The sequence below is a fragment of the Piliocolobus tephrosceles genome, chromosome 6 (genome assembly GCF_002776525.5).
Source record: "Piliocolobus tephrosceles isolate RC106 chromosome 6, ASM277652v3, whole genome shotgun sequence".
In the NCBI taxonomy this organism is placed as follows: domain Eukaryota; kingdom Metazoa; phylum Chordata; class Mammalia; order Primates; family Cercopithecidae; genus Piliocolobus; species Piliocolobus tephrosceles.
Window position 1 is genome coordinate 136903209 of NC_045439.1, and position 17393 is coordinate 136920601.

Below are 17393 nucleotides of genomic sequence, written 5' to 3' on the forward strand. Positions count from 1 at the left end.
GTGAAAGAACTAGCACTTTGAGCAGAGAACAACTGCCTTACCGGAGTTTCCCTGGACTCTATCCCTATTCAAAGATGCTTGGTTATACCTCAAGAGGGAAGCAATCCAGACCAACTTCTATGACATGACAGGGCACTCAAGCCTGATAAGGCAGAAACCTGGCAGCTGTAGATGTTGGAAAGGATAATTTATGTGTTCAAGTGACTAGGATTCTAAGGGCTAGATGCTAGCTTCAGCACGGCTGGATCTAGGAAGCCCTTTTGCTCTCCCTTTTCCCTGGTCTACTTTTCTCTGTAGGCAAGTTCATTCATTCTTTAGGCAAGTTCTCTGCATGTGGCAGCAATGATGGACACTGGAATCTCTGGGTATTCAGAGTTCTTTCAATAACAGTCCTACAAGAAAAGGTGGTCCACTACTCTCACCTCACAGTGGACTCTGAGTGGCCCACTTCTAGGGCCTGTCACTGTAGACTACTGTAGACCTTCTATGTGTCACAACTGACCATGCCTGGACCGACCACAGAGCCACTTCTGCAACCCACAGCAACCACCTAAGATGGGAGAGGTAGTTTCCCAGTGAAAAAAAACAAGGTACTGGACAGACAAAAGCAAATATCCACAAGAGACTCTTCTGTGAGGCATTTTAACACTTAAAAAATTATCTAGCAATGAAGAACTCACTTCCCACTAAGGAGGAAGACTATGAACCTCAAATCTCAGTGTTAACAATAGCAAAACACAATGCTCGACAGAAACCAAACCCTTCATGCCATCTGCTCTCACACAATGCTTCTTGTAGGTGAAAAGGACAAAAAGAAAATGAAGCCAAGATTATTCTCTCTCAGAAAAGTAAACACTCTTTTAAACTGAAGAGAAACAATATGCATGTTATTAGAGGAAATGTCTCGAAATCTTTTTTAAGAACAATACCTGTGCCGCAGTTGAAAAGCAAATAAGATGGGTGTGCCTTGTCTAGTTAGGTGCAGTAAGGAAGCCGGGGTGAAGAAGTAACTAGCAGTAGTCTTTGACATCCTTCTGGAAGGAAAATTCCCTCACGTGGACTTTCACCTTTCTTTAGGTCATCATGGGCCTCTCTGGTCCTGTTTCCTGCCTATCAAATACTTCAGTGCTATGTTCTAAAGTTTCTTCAAAGATGTTCTTGCACACACAGTAAATATCTGTAGGCCCTAGCCAGCCCCAGATGGTTTGGTTTATGCATCCCAATACTCTCTTTGGGGAACCTTGAACCGTGTTTTTCTTCTTCTGGCCATGTTAAGCCTGGGAAAATGGTTTAATTTCTTTCCAATCCTGGGAATCCCCATCATTGTGAGGCAGTAAGCAAGGTGTCAGTAGGAGCATGTCCACTCAGCAGTGGTGTTCCCCTCACCCCTGCCAGGTTGTCCTGTGTTTGTGCAAGATCCCCAATCCCCTTCCTCTAAATCCAATACCCCTAACATTCAGAACCACAGCAAAGAACACTTTTTGCTGGCTGTGACATTCACAATGTGTGACAGCTTTCCTTTCTTTTCTTTTTTCGTGTTTTATTTATTTGCAACTCAAAAGATGAATGCAATTTGAAATTGATGGTCTGGAGCAAAGAGCCCACCACGGCAAGCCACTGTGTGTGTTCGAGCTACCATGTGTTCGAGACATGCTAACCAATGTTGACTCACAAAGCGCTTGGAGAAGATTTCAATGAGTTGGCAACTCAATCCTCTTGAAAAATACCGATTTCCAGTCTCTCTTAACAATCAGAAGATCTGGAAACAGTAACTTTGCATTCCCACAGGGCAACAAATGGTGGAGGATGAGGCAAGGACCAGCTCCCCAGGCTCCACACTGTCTGCTTGTCTCATTTGTCAACTGAGCCCCTTTAGCACTTAAGACTGTGATCCCTAAGCAGATGTGGAAGGCGGCTGCAAAACAAGAATGCCAACACCCATAGCCAGCCCAAAGCCTGTCTGCAGGACGCTCCCGGCCTCACTCATTTATCTTTTGGAAAAAGTCACCGCAAGGCCACGAGGCTGGCTTTTAGCTCACACTGAATCTATCTGAACTAACCTGAGCTTTTAAAGTTTTCAGCCAACGTGGACAAGGCTAAATAAAGCCACAAAGACATTCATCACCTAAATGCCCAACTAGCAAATTCCAGCATTTCTAGATTGACAAAATAAAACGCAATTATCTAAAATGATGAATATTGTTTATGACACAGGAAAAACTTTATAATATGCCAGCTGATAAAAAGCAGGTTTATTTATAGTATGGTTTTTAACTAAGCAAAACTATATACAAAGAAAAAAGGCTGGAATAAAATATACCTAACTACTGACAATAATTTTCTGTAGGTATCTGGATTATATATTATTTACATTTTCTTATTATATTTTTGTTTTTCTCAATGTTACTGAAACAAGAATATATTATTTAAAATAAAATTGAGCCAATATGCTTCCAAATTAAGAAGCAACATGCTAGAACCCAGAAAGCCAATCCATACATTACACTGGGGCAATGGCCATACTCTGGGGTGCCTCCAAATTAATACAAACTGGCTCTCCTCCTGCCTAGGGCAATGCTAGCACTTCATGCACTTTGAGATGAGCCACTGGAGGGGGTCTTCAGGAAAAGAAGAGCCCTGCTGGTTTAATCAAGGACTGAAGAGGTTGCTATTCTCAGCTCTATAAGATGGATCACATCCCAGGCTGAAAATCAGGTTCCAAGGGCTCTTGTCCAAAGATCTGCTCCTATGTTTAAACAGGTCAGTCATGTATCCAACTGTGCCTTAATTTCTACATCTGGAAATGGAGATGCTATGACCATAAGGATGAACAGGGCAGCATTTACCGATCCCCACCGTGTATAGCATACTTGACATTCATGCAAAGCCTGGTCAGGTAGACCAGACCATTTTACTGAAAAGGCAAAAGTCTCAGGGCAACTGGAAACTCACCTGAAACCCAGGAGTTGTGGAGGGGCTAGGATTTGAATTTCAAGACTGTTAGGCTCCAGAGCCCACAGAGTCTTATCCAAAGGTCACCCAGGCAGCAAGCACAACAGTGATGCCATGAACCACAGGGCATGAGTTATGAGTGGCTGCGAATGAATGAGAAACACCTATCAGCCCAGGCAATATGGAAGCACCAGATAAGAGCCACAGGCTGTTTCCTAGCAGGTTGCTAAAAACACACTGGAAATGGCATGTGACCAGCAGCTGGTGAGAGGGAATGGAATAATGCCAAAACAAATTGACCACTTTTAGAGTGCCATTTATTTTAGAAAAACAAATTAATGAAGGAAACTTCAATATCAATGAAGTTGCAAGAATATAATGAGCAATGCTCACTCCCACGAGAGATGGCTTTTTAATTATTTTTTCAGATGAACTGCAGTCACAGTATATTTGATTCATACCCGATCCATGTTCTTTGGAGAATTAAAACACATTTTACCTAATGTCGAGTTAAAATAAAAACTCATCAGAGGCAAAATAACCCTTTGCTCCCAGGGCTCTGAAAGGAAATTTGGTTCTCTCTGGTTGCTGGCCAGTATTCGGGGGGACTTTGTACTAAACAAAAACTTGGCAGATGAAATCTGAGAATTACTCTCTTTGCATCATTAACGGAAACACAGAGGGGTGCACTGCGGTTCACGATAAGTGATTAAAAAAAAGAAAACATGATACATTTTTGTGCCTAATATGTGTGCCTCCTGAGTTGTCCTGTGTATTCAGGCAAACAGCAAAAGCTCCCTTCTCAAAGAACCCCTTTCCCTTGGCCAGCTCCCATTCGCTCCAGAACATCCATCCTCAGAAGACTCTGCCAGTCCCCGTCTCTGTGCCGTGTGTGTGTATGTACGTGCGTGCGTGTCTGCCTAACATGCACAACTCACAATTACCTGGTTTCATCTTGATCCCAATCTGCATTCTTAAAACTGCATCATCCACATTTGATACAAGTGCACAGAACTATAGACAGACACACAAATGAGCACATATAAAAACTGGAGAAATCTTGGCCAGGCGCAGAGGCTCATGCCTGTAATCCCAGCACTTTGGGAGGCCGAGGCAGGTGGAGCACTTGAGGTCAGGAGTTCGAGACCAGCCTGGCCAACATGATGAAACCCTGTCTTTACTAAAAATACAAAAAAAAGTAACCGGGTATGGTGGCAGGCACCTATAATCTCAGCTGCTTGGGAGGCTGAGGCACAAGAATCACTTGAACCCAGGAGGCAGAGGCTACAGTGAGCCAAGATGGCGCCACTGTGCTCCAGCCTGGGTGACAGAGTGAGACTTCTTCTCTAAAATGAAAAAAAAAATCTGGAGAAATCTGAATAAACTTTATGGATTATAGCAATGTTAATTTCCTGGTTTTGCTATTGTACAGCAGTAACCATGACATCAACAGCAGGAGAAACAGGATGAAGGATACAGGGGACTTTCCTGTATTTTACCACAACTTGTGATTCTATAATTTTTAAAAGCTATTTTAAAAAAACAACTACATCATAAATTCCTCAAGTACTTAGAGAAAAAAATGGCAATACAGTTCCTTACAAAAAACTTTTGGCACAAGAGGCAGGAGTGCAGTCTTAGTTTGGTACTGATCTCTTTGGTGTCTGTTACAGGCTGAATAGTGTTCCTTCCCCCAAATTCATATATTGAAGCCCTAACTCCCAGAACATCAGCATGTGACTGACTACATTTGGAGAAAAGTTCTTTAAAGAAGCAATTAAGGTTAAATGAACTAATATGGGTGGGTCTAAACCAATCTTACTGGTGACCTTGTAAGAGGAGTAAATTGGATACACAGAGAGACACCAGGGATGTGTATGCAGAAGAAAGACCACGTGAGGACACAGGGAAAAGGCAACCATCTGAAATTCAAGGAGAGAGACCACAGAGGATGCCAACCCTGTGGCACCTTAATCTTAAGACTTACAGCCTCTAAAACTATAAGAAAATATACTTCTGTCATTTAAGCCGCCCAGTCTGTGGTGTTTGCTGAGGGCAGCCCTAGTAAACTAATACAATGCCATATCCCACATCCCCCATTCATCTGGTTTTGTCCTCTGGTAATGAGCTCCCAGCCCTTGGCATCCGTCTTAAGAAGGAAGTATAGCAGGAAACCCCATCAAGCATACAGCAAAGGTCTTAGCCTAGAAGAGCCAAGCTTTAGATACCCTCCGCCTACCCATGAAAGGTTAGTGCTCAACTATTTGGGGAGCCATCAAAATATGGAAGAGGGATAGGGGTTTTTCACGGTAGATCCAGAGGGCATAACCAGAACACAGGGTATGGGAAATTGTAAGGTGGCCTATTTCTAACACAACGTTAAAAAAAAAACCTCCTAGCGGCTCCCACAGTTCAAACACCAGAATGAATGGCATGTGAAGGTATGGCGCCCACATTACTGGAAATAGCGGAGCAAAAGATGGAACAGATCAGCTGCTCCTGCCCCAGATGTCTAAGGTCTGATTTGCAGCCATCTCAGCTCAAAGCACTATGAAACAGGGGCACAAGCTCTTTCCAGAACCCAGACGTGAACCTTAGCTAAGACTACCTTCCTCTCTCTCCATCCTGCCTCTAACTCCATTCTGGCTGTGACACTCATTCTCCATTTCAGTAGCACCTCTCTCCTCGGACTCCAGACACGCTGCTGTCTTCCCACCTCCCTGGCTCCTGCTGCAACTTTTATGCCCAGGAGGCTTCGGGCTGTCTCGTGGAATGCCCTGGCTTGCACCTGACTCCTAGGACCAGGCACCATCCTTGAGCTCCCATCCCAGCCTTGTGAGCAGATCCCAGACAAACCTGAAATAAGCGTCACTTTTAGATGCACAGCCCAGCCCTATCCAGGTAAATGAGTTTGGGTTAAGTTACTCAACCTCTCGGAATCACACTTTACCTATCTGCTTTGTTTAAAACAGCAAAAATTTTAAAAATCCATGTCCAACTATAGAAAATATTAAATATTATCATATATATTCAGAAGGGAATATTATATATGCAGCAATAATGTCATAGAATATTTAGTAACAAGGAAATTCTCATGAAATATTAAGAGAAATGAAATTACAAAACATCATTTATCATGAACATATTTTCATAGAAAAGCATACTAATGCAGAAAAGAGAATGAAATTATGTACACCATAAAGCTACAAGTAAATATTCTCTATTCTTTTTCTACATATTCAAAATTATAAACAGTGAACATGTAATGCTTTTTAACTAGGAATAAAGTTATTTAGAAATCTTTACTACTCCCATTTCACCTTTTCCTCCTTGGAAAAAAAAGGAGGGGCAACCTAATGAAAGAGCACAGTAAGTCCATTACATCATCCTACTTACACTTTCATAAAAAGCAAATACGACTTGTGTTTTGAACTTAGAGAAACAGAAGGACAGCTAAGAAAACTGGGTTAATGGAAGGTCACAACATGGAGCTAGAGGCATGACTAGACTCCCAAAGAATGGATTCTCGGACCTCAGTAGGGGCCCTGTAGTCTCCACTGCCACCGTGCCCACGCAGTCACTCTAAGAACAAAGAGTGCCACGTGCCACCCATGGGTCACTATCTGGCTGCACTGTGAGGCTGGGTGCCACATGATGCCACAGTGAAAGCCTGCCAGCAGAGCTGAGTCCCCATTCATCCAGTTTTGTCCCCTGGTAATGAGTTCCCTTGGCTCCCTCCCACAATGGAAAGGACTGGCTGAAGAATGGTGCCAGCCAGAGGAGCCCCTTGTGAATAGCCCATCCAGGAATCCAGGAGTCTGGCAGCGGCTCAGCCACAAGAGGTCAAAGCAAGTAAGTCATTTCAGTGGAAAATATCAGCTTGATTCAAGATGAACTGCTTCACTTTGCCCTGGGTTGTAGTAAAAGCTATGACACAGCCACCAATGTACAAAGAGCACCCATCTAGTGACCCAGCCACCAATGTACAAAGAGCACCCATCTAATGCGGGCAACCCAGGGGCAGGTATCATCACCACTGACCTGCAGCCTGAGCCGTGCATGTTGATCATTCTCTTCCCTGCTGACACCCACAGGGAAGGCTCAGCTCAAGAACAAGCGGGTGTTTTACACATGCCATATTTAGAATCCTTTCCATCTCCACTATGGTATCACCATTTAGGCATATGATCAGACAGCTGGTTGTGGGCCCCTCTCTAGACCAGCTCTGCAGGAGCTGGAACAAGGGGTACACATGTTATTCCTCCCCGATGGATATACATTTACACCTACAGTCCCAGCATCAGTCCCTTGAGACTTTCCTCCTTTTCAGGGAGTTAAGAGACCAGAATTTTATATCAATCCTGTTCAGTGGGCTACCCCAAATACTCTGAAGTAAAGTTAAGTGGCTTCAGGAACTAGTGCCATATTAGAGGAGATAAACTTTGAAATATTCTCACTACCACAAACACTTTTTTTATAGCTTGTACAATAAATAAATGAACCAGTTATGCTCTGCATATGCTATGATCTTAAATTATACCTGGAGATAAACCACGTATGGAATAAAAGGCCACCTATTGAGGTCAATCTATGCAAAAGACTTCTCCTCTCCTGATCCCTATAAAAACAAACCCATGAAACCAGTGCAGAGAGACTCAGAACTATAATCTCCATGGCATGGGCTATGATGTTTTGGAATCTGGCCATATGTAACAGAGCCACCAAGATGTTCATACGTCATGCAAAGAGACACTCCCCCAACTCAGACTTATCATAGAGGAATGAGGTGACCAAATAGAAATTTGGCTGAATAGTTCTTCCTACCAAAGACTCAATGCAAATCCCAGAGACAAGGCTTCAGAATTCAAGAAGACCTCCTGCCTCAAATCATCAGCCCTACAGTCCATGCCTCCACTTCCCACCCTATGTCCCAAACCAAAGTGCTTCCTCACCATAAAGCTTTTGGCACATTCAAACCAACCCTCACCCAGTGTGGGGAAATAGCACAACTTAACTCCTCAGGAGACACTTCCAGAAGAGGGTTCAGCGACTATGGCTGGAAGCCCAAGGCAGAAGTGATACAGCACTGTTGGGACTTCAGGGGTGACTCTGGGAAGAAATTTTTCTACTTGATTCTAAGAGCAGAGACAATAACTCAGGTTTTCACTCCCCATTTCATTCCCTGTGCTCTGATGGATCTACTTCCTGTTATTCCTACCAGAAACCCACTCTCCCAGAGTCCTAGGGTGACATCAGTCAAGTCAGAGGGTGGACCTCAGGAGACTTTTGTGGCTACATGCTGTAGTCCATGATCTGGTGTGCAAAAACTCTCCCATGGAGTGGCTTTCACTCAAGCCTTAAGGCAACGAAAGAAAAACGATTACCTTAGTTCCCTTCCTCCACCATACCCATTCTCAGGTAATAATGGAAACCCCTAACCATCTCCGGCCTGAGCCGTTTTCTTTTCCACTTTGTTCCATAGGTAGGTGGTGACTAGGCACACTGGTGCTCCATCCTCTGAATGGAGAGGCACATTCCTTCCACCTTTCCTGCCCAGAGCCTGTTCACAGCCAGTCAGAAGATCTGTGTGCAACATACGTGTTCAGTAAATGCATCTACTCCAAAGCTGGGCCAGAAAGACACAGAGAAAAATCCGCATTCCGGTGTGCCCTGCTTCCAAACTGTACTATCTCAGCAAGCTTGAAGCTTGGCAGTTAGGAACCTTTATGTCAAATCCAGTTCAAATTCTATTTTCACTTAAACCTCCATAATATAATTAACTTTCTACCTCAAGGCACATTGCTTTTGGGAGGCAAAAAGCTTCCCTGGGTAGAGGTAATTTTTTCAAAGCTTAGCACTCAGTGACTGGGGATGTGTCAGAAAAATCCAGCAGCTGACAGGAGACAAAATTATACTTTGTAAACAAGGCATAGAGATGCTGGGCTGGCCGGCTCTCACCTCACACGCAGCCATCCAACAGAACCCACCACAGAGACTGAAAACACTGCCTGCCACATAATAAATAACTTGCCACTCAGATGATTCTTAACCCCCACCCACAAGTGGTTTCCATCCTTCCAGTATAAAACATCGGAAACTGATAGTGAAAAATAACTTTTCAAAACACAAATACCTTATTTCTCCCTAAATACCCAATTCCCATGCATACTTTCATTATTGAAAGAACTACCAGAAGTCACCAACTTTGAATGATGCCAAATGCTGGCAAAGCCATCACCTCTCCTTTTGAGCTGCAATAGGACAATCACCAGGACATCATTTTGATTCTTCAAAGCTGGAGTTTCCAATGTGTAGACCCCAAGTATACATTGGTGGCCAATATCAGAAGGCCCAAAGTCCACATACACACCCAAAACGAAGAGATAAACATACAACTCCTCCCGATCATGTTTCCCCACTGAAGCGGTTAGTGGTTTAGTCCCTTGGTGCTCAAATTCCGCTGCTCAAGAGAATCACCTGGGAACTTTTAAAAACATCTCAATGCTCAGGTTGCAACCCCAGGCATAAGTATTTTTCAAGAACACTAGGTGTGCAGCCAAGTCTGAGAACCAGTACAATGGCAAAATCAAAGTCCACCAGGCCACCCTTTTATCCACCATCAACAGACCCCGGTCTCTTGCTAACACGGCTGGGGCAGCTCCTACCTATATAGAGTGAGGAGTCCTTCCTCCGCACGTGGTCGTCGATGTAGGAGACGCCCAGGGGCTGCACTGGGGTAGCACCGATGCCCAGGAGCACCTGGGCCCCAATGAGCAGCAAGTACATCATGTTGGTAGCCGTCCGGTTGCGGCAGATGAGGTCGGGGTCGGGCCCCTCGTCGCCGCCTGAGCCGTTGGCGGCGCAGACGTCGCGGCCCTCGGCGCCCCAGCGGATCTCGCCCGCCTCGTACTTGTACTGGTGGGTCAGGAACTCTGGCAGCGCCGACAGCAGCGCGCCCAGCGCCATGACGATGCCGCCGCAGCCGATTAGGCGTGGCCGATGCCCGCGCGCCCCAAAGTAGCTCACGAAGAGGATGAGTGCCAGGTTCCCGATCTCGAAGCTGCTGGCGATCACACCCACGTCAGCGCTCTGCAGGTTGAACCTACGCTCCAGGGTGGTCAGGACGCTCACCTGAAGAGGGCAAGAAGAAATGTCAGAGTCAATCCAAGGAGATGCCCAGGAGGCCTCTCCTTCCCGCCTGACAGTGCCCTCTGTCCTTCCACCCGGGACCCTCCCACCTGGCCTCCTGTGCCAGGTGCAAAAAGGCAGCTGTGTAAATGCCTTTTAACCCGACAAATCAGAAAGACGTTTATTTAGTATCATAACCCTAATTCAATGGTTAACGAATTCACTTTCCCAGTAGCAAAAAATGTTTTTTTCGGGCACCTGTTTCCATCCTGAAAGCTTCTACCCTCTTCCGGAAACACTGCTTTCCCCACCCCCACAAACCTCCACCACACACGCCCATGAAGTCCTATAAAAGTCCTGAAGTCCGCGGTTTGTACACAATCCCAAATATATACTAGGGATAAAGTCCATGCCAGGAAGACAGAGGAACCAGGGGATTTTCCGCAGGAGGCTAGCAAAGCCTGTTCCCCACCTCAAAATAAAAACAAACTTAACAAAACCTAAGTGGCAAAATGGACAAGCTAAATTAGCCCAGCGGGGTAATCATTTGCTCTTTGCTTCCTTCTGGAAATTTCCAAACAGTGTACATTTCCCTAGAGGCCATCAGGTAAATACACCCGACTGTTCTAAGCACTATGACTCTGCCAACTGCCCTCCAACTGATTATGATTTCCCCGTTTTTTGTATTCTTGTCTGCCCTACATTTGTTAAACAAATATATACCGAACATCTGCTGCTTGCCAGGTAATGCCCTAGACACAAGAGAAAAGTGATGGAGAGAGGACACCTGGCCTGAAGAAGCCATCTAGCAAGAAGGTAAACATGTACCTAAGAATAACACAAAGGGACTGGAGGTGAGATGTGTGATGCAAACCTCACACTAAGGGGGCCACGATGGGCTTCTTGAAGTGTAAGAAAATGAGATGGCTACCCTCTCCTGCTGTGTGCAAATTCCATGCAGGGTGCTATGAGCAAGACAAGAGTCCTTGTCATGGGAGATCTAACAGCTGAATGATGTCCTTGCGGAGCAGGGAAGAATACTTCAGGCAAAAGGAACAGCATGAGCCAAAGATGGGTGGCATGATTTCATCATGGAAGAGAAAATAGTTGGGGCCGGGAGCAGTGGCTCACACCTGTAATCCCAACACTTTGGGAGGCCCAGGTGGGCAGGTCACTTGAGGCCAGGAGTTCAAGACCAGCCTAGCCAACATGGCAAAACCCCTTCTCTACTAAAAATACACAATTTAGCGAGGCGTGGTGGTGCATACCTATAATCCCAGCTACTTAGGAGGCTGAGGCAGGAGAATCACTTGAACCCAGGAGGCAGAGGTTGCAGTGAGCTGAGATCGCGCCACTGCACTCCAGTTTGGGCAACAGAGTGAGACCTTGCTTAAAAAAAAAAAAAAAGGAAGGAAGAAAATAGTTGGAAAGGTGGAGTAAGGACAGACTGTAAGGAGCCACAAATGCCACAGGGGTGAATTTAGACAATCCCGAGCAATTAAGTAGATAGAATGCAGATGGTGGAGGGAGGAAACCCTGGTTTGAACCCCTGTTGTTATTTCCTTAGCTCTGTGTCCTCAGTCATGTTATTCAAACTCTCCCAGCCTGGATTCTATGAAACAGGAATCATAATATCTACTTAGCAGGAGAGATGTGAAGATTAGAAATAATGGATGAAAAGTCTGTTAGCAAAGAGCAGCCTCTCCCTTCCTACATGACAGGAATGCATGGAGAGACGCAGCAAAACAGAGGCTCTGGGGCCAGACCACCTGGGTCCATTCCGACTCTGGCTGACCTTGGCCAAGTTACTTTGCGTGTTAGTTTCCCCATCTATAAAAGGGCAATAAGAGTGCTACCTCATAGAGCTGGTGTCAGGAGTCAACAACACATACATATTAATGCTAGGGAAGGGTCAGTTATAACCATTATCATTATCATCATTTATCTGTGAGCACTGGAGAACAGCAAAGGTTTAACAGTGTAAGGGTCACACCAGGTGTGGTGAATGGACGATGGAAGAATGCCAGCAGAGAAGACACCTGGGCCATATTGAGAGCAGGGAGAAGAAAAGGCCACATCAACATAGTGGCAATGGAAATGAACAGGAAAAGATGTAAGGAGCATTTGAGGGCAGAGTTCTGTTTCAGGGAGAATGAGCTGGATCTGCTCACCAACTGAGTGTGTCTGCTAAGGAAAGGTCAAAAAGGAGAGTCACGTGGATCTAACCTTCCTCCAAATCTACAAATATGAACACTGTTGTAAACATCCAAGCATATACAACCTCTCTGCAGTGTCCAGATACACGTATCTATGCACATACAAACATACGCCTGTGCTAATTAGCATGCCTCTATTCAATTTCCCTTTACTAAAAAAAAAAAAGCTATAGCCAGGTGATTCCTCTTAGCCTCATTTTCAAACCCACATATTTAAACAAACTCCTTGGGCCTAGTGGTTCTCAATCCTACCTGCAGATTGGAGGCACTTGGGGAGCGCTAAAAATTTCAGAGGTCTGGTCCCACCCAGGAGGTTCTGACCAAACTGGTCTGGGGAGCGGCCTGGGGACCCTAGGATGCTTTCAAAGCTCCCAGGTGATTCTAATGGCAGTGAGCAGCACAGGGCTAAGGCCATGACACCCATTATTGGCGGTCTCTCTTTCAGCTCTAGCCTTGGGCAAGCTCTGCAGAGCAGGGTTATGGCATTTATGACACCCTCTATCTCTGGCATTCTGATCCCAACTCCTATTTCCATTGTGCTTTCTAGCCAAGTCAAGGCCAACTTGCAACTCACTCAGCCCTAGTTATGTGATTAGATTGTCACTTTTAAAACACCAGGTATTTGCTGCTGTTGAGAAACGAAGTTTAGCTAGTTCTGGCCTCATTCAAATGGCTTTCGAATACTCCCAAAGAAGTTCTAAAGGGTCTGGGCAAGTAAGAACAAATTCATTTATTTCCTTCGCAACACAAACATACATACAAACATGATGGAATAAATGATCTACCAGAGGTTTATAACAGGTGACACAATGTGGGAACAAAAAGGAAGGCAGCCTAAAGACCTGGGAGGTAGGGGGCTTTGGGGAGCCTCACCCAGGCCTTTGTGTGAGTCTTGAGAGAGATCCAAAGGGAGCTGGATGCAGAAGTGGAAAAGAACATGTCTGGGTGGGGTCCCCTAGAGAGTCACCCCTGGCGAGGCAGCTGAAGCAGTCTGGTAGGTCTTCGGCTTTAGGACCCCACCATGAGGCTGGAGGGTAACAAAGTGGGAGGAAGGGTTACAACAGAAGCCCTATCTCATTTTTGCCATGATGCCTCATGACATACACACAAGACAACTGCTCCATTTCAGCAGGTGTGTCGTGTCATAAAATATCATCATGCAGGTGTGCACACTGATGATGACAGATAAGGGTGATGGGGACAGAGACAGCTGTGGGCAAAACAAAACGTAATCAGTTCTTTTAGAGACAGATAACGCCCACGCCTGCAGCTCTTGTCCTGGCTCCCACCTGCTCTTTGCAGAGCAACTCACAGGGGTGACAGGAAGTAGTAAGGCCTTTCCCTCCTTGACCTGTGGCCTTCTGCTGGACTGCGACCCCAGTCTGGGTCAACAGTTAAGTCATGCAAAGATTCTGAAATGATGCTTTGTGGATCAATTAGATCAGAGGCTAATGTTTTCTCTCATTTAAAACACAATTTTGAGAAGACAGACTAATTAAGTATGCATGAGGCCATAAAACCCACTGTGGCTTTTATGTGGCAGTGAACAATCCAGCCTGAGGAAGAGCATGTGGAAGGGAATGACTGTTTTTACTTAATGGGTAACAGGACTAATGGAGAAGGTCTTGATAATTAGAGAAGGAGCCACAACTGCAAGAGGAAAAGGAAAGAGGAAGCGCCCTTATCCTGAACCAAGTGTATATCAAGTTATTATGTAAACAATGCAGTATGTATCAGGCTTCTACAATGATTATTCAAAAAAAAATATCAGCTTGCATTTTAGAATGTCCCGGAACACTTGTTAAAAATATAGATGTTCCAGTCAGGCACGGTGGCTCACGCCTGTAATCCCAGCACTTTGGGAGGACGAGGCGGGTGGATCACAAGGTCAAGAGATTGAGACCATCCTGGCCAACATAGTGAAACCTCGTCTCTACTAAAAATACAAAAATTAGCTGGACATGGTGGCACATGCCTGTAGTCCCAGCTCCTCTGGAGGCTGAGGCAGGAGAACTGCTTGAACCTGGGAGGTAGAGGTTGCAGTGAGCCGAGACTGCACCACTGCACTCCAGCCTGGGTGACAAAGCAAGACTCCATCTCAAAAATATATATCCATATATCTATATAGATATAGATATGTATATGTATATAGATATAGATATGTATCTGATACCCAGCTGGAGATAAGGACCATTGACCATGTCAGGCACCAGGCACATACTCACCATCATTCTAGAACCAAGGTTCTCAACCTTCACTGGCAGTAAAATTACCCCCAGACGGGATGAGACTGCTGAACCCCAAGCCCAGAGTCTCTGATTCTGCAGGCCTGGAGTGGGGTCTAGACTATGCATTTCTAACAAGCCACCTGGTGACACTGATGCTGCTAATCAGAAGACCCACTTTGAGTACCTCTGCTTTACTCCCTCTTCTCAACAAGCCTTCCCCCATTCAAAAGATTAAAGAGTTTAAGTTACCTACAAATAGAAATTATCACCTCCTCATTTCCAGTTCATACAGACACTATCTCCTCATGTGGGAAATGTTGCGATGCATTTCTGGCAGCCTCACCTCCTGGAAAGTGCTGAAGCCACACTAAGAACAACTGCAACTATGAGCACTTAGCCCAAAAAGGAGAGCTTCGGTCTATGTTGCCATAGGACAGGACACATTCAGAGACCATGGCCAAGTACTCATGAGCCCATCCTCACCTTCAAAAGTTGCCAACCAGGGGCAAGGCTATCAGGCATTCACTTAACAAATAAACACTTATTCTTAGGGGCAGGCAGCAGCAACTCAGGGGCTCTCCCAGAGGTGTGTCCATCTTCTCACTCTGGCCTGGGTGGTGGGGGCCTTGACCTGAACTGGCATCACCTGAGCTTTTGAAAAACACCTGTGTTTTTCCTCCCACCTGCAAGACTGGGCATCTGTATTTTCAGAGTTCCCTGGGTGACTCTAACATGCATGCAGGTAGAGGCGTGTGCATGTGTATCAGGTGGCAAAGAGGTTGTGCATGCATGGATGTTTATACCAGAGCAGCCTGGTCCTATCAGTATAAGTCTGGAGCAAGAGAGCAATAGTTCCCATCCGGCTTTGACAGCATTTGTCAAGTCAATCTTCCTGAGCCTGTTTCCACACCTGTGTGGTGGAGAGAACAATACTTGCTTCTGCGGACATTAATGAGGTCATACATCAGAGCAGCTGGCCCATAGTAGGTGCACACTAAAAAGCTAGCCACATCACTGGTATGCATGCTCTGTGACTTCACTTCAAATTCAATCCCACACAGCCAAGTATCTGCTCTGTGGGAGATGCAAGAAACGTAACCATGATTAAGAGAGCATGCTCCCCTGTAGGAGTTTACAGTCTGGGGACAGTAGAAAGAAACAACCTAATGATGGCACAGCCTGCAACAGGGTAGCAGAGTGGCAGAGGGTTTGAGGGAGCGAGAACATTCATTTGGCTGTGTGTGGAGGAATATACACCTGGGATTTAACAAGGATCAACTAGATTTTAATAGGTGTGGCAGGGGAAAGGCTGCCACAACATTCTAAGAGCAAAGATCAGTGGCGTCAAGGAGGTTGGCAGAGGGAGAGTTTAGACCACTCCTGGGGAAGGGTAGGAATATGGAGTGGCTTCAGAGAACTGAGAGTAGTAGTCTGAGATAAAAACAGCCTTGAAGGCCAGACTGAGGCTTTGATTTAGAGGTCAATGGGGAGCCAAGGGAGGTTCTTGAGCAGGAGCTGCTCTTCTGCAATATTAACCTGGCACTGCTGTGCAGGTATCAGGGAGTGACGAGAGACTGCCGAGGCAGCTGTTTCCACAGTACTGGGGAGAGAGGAGGCTTCAGCAGTCAATGCTGGTGTAACAGCTAGGAAAGGCCCCTGTGGCAGAGCTACCTTAGAGTTCCAGCTCAACAGAGGAGGCAGCTGATTGGAGGCAAGGGACAAACAAGGTGGAGCCAAAAGGTCCCGGCAAGAGTCTCACCTGGCTCAGTCTGGAGCCCTTCTGAAGGCTGAGAGAGCAGGATGCTCTGTGAGACCGGGAAGAGCTCCTGAGTGCAGCGTGGAGAGCCTGCATTTTAAAGCTCTTCTGCTGAGTAGCAGCAGACATGACAGAACTGAGTGGACTCTTCCTGGGGAACTTCGGGGAAGTGGTACCCTTAAACTGCATGCTCAGCAGCAGGGCCCATGTCAGGAAGCAGATGCTAAAAACAGTGCAGGAGATGTCAACCTTGCTGTGGTCCTGCAAAAACCTGTGGTTTTCCCAACAGGGGTTCCTGAACAGGGTTTGGCATACTTTCTCTGCAAAAAGCCAGTCAGTAGATATTTAGGCCATATGGTCACCATAGCAACTACTCCACTCTACCACCATAACACAAAAGCAGCATGCATGGACAATATATAAACAAATGGAAATAGCTGTGTTTCAATAAAACTTTATTTACAAAAACAGGCAGCAGGCCAAATTTGGTCCACAGGCCATATGTAGAATGCCAAACTCTGATCTCCATAAATCCAGCTTGGGAAATCACACTATTCCTGTGTCTGGCAGTACAAACACTGGCCATTGGTAAATATATGAAGCACTCCTATTGCTGTAACAGAAAAGTCATTCCAGGCACAATTTTAATGCAAGACTTTTTGTGTTTTTGTTTGTTTGGTTTTGTTTTTTTTGAGACAGAGTCTCGCTCTGTCGCCCAGGCTGGAATGCAGTGGTGCAACCTTGGCTCACTGAAATCTCCGTCTCCCAGATTCAAGCAATTCTCCTGCCTCAGCCTTCCGAGTAGCTGGGATTACAGGCACCCGCCACCACGCCGGCTAATTTTCGTATTTTTAGTAGAGATGGGGTTTCACCATTTTGGCCAGGCTGGTCTTGAACCCCTGACCTCTGGTGATCCACCCACCTCGGCCTCCCAAAGTGTTGGGATTACAGGTGTGCGCCACCGCACCCGGCCAAGTTTTTTTTGTTTTTTTTTTTTTGTTTTTTTAATTTCATTAAAGTAATTTGCAAGATAACTTCAGTATCTTGTCTGATGTGCCAAGGACATGTCTTCCTGTAGTAAAGTGGGAGAAAGAGACTTAATCACCTAAGCCC

The 17393-nt window shown here is 45.6% G+C and overlaps 1 protein-coding gene and 1 long non-coding RNA gene across 4 annotated transcripts in view; both read right to left on the reverse strand.

Moving 5' to 3' along the window:
- LOC111548378 overlaps positions 1-3147 on the reverse strand; it is a 74617-nt gene extending 71470 nt beyond the window's left edge. The window contains exon 1 of the long non-coding RNA XR_002733385.1: positions 2953-3147. This is a non-coding gene — a long non-coding RNA (uncharacterized LOC111548378). The remainder of the gene's footprint in view (positions 1-2952) is intronic.
- The window catches only part of SLCO3A1 (solute carrier organic anion transporter family member 3A1), a 315736-nt gene that overhangs the window by 243122 nt on the left and 55221 nt on the right, over positions 1-17393 (reverse strand). For all 3 annotated transcript variants that reach the window (XM_023220849.2, XM_023220848.2, XM_023220847.2), the window contains exon 2: positions 9618-10083. In XM_023220849.2, the coding sequence (XP_023076617.1) occupies positions 9618-10083 (466 nt within the window). The remainder of the gene's footprint in view (positions 1-9617; positions 10084-17393) is intronic.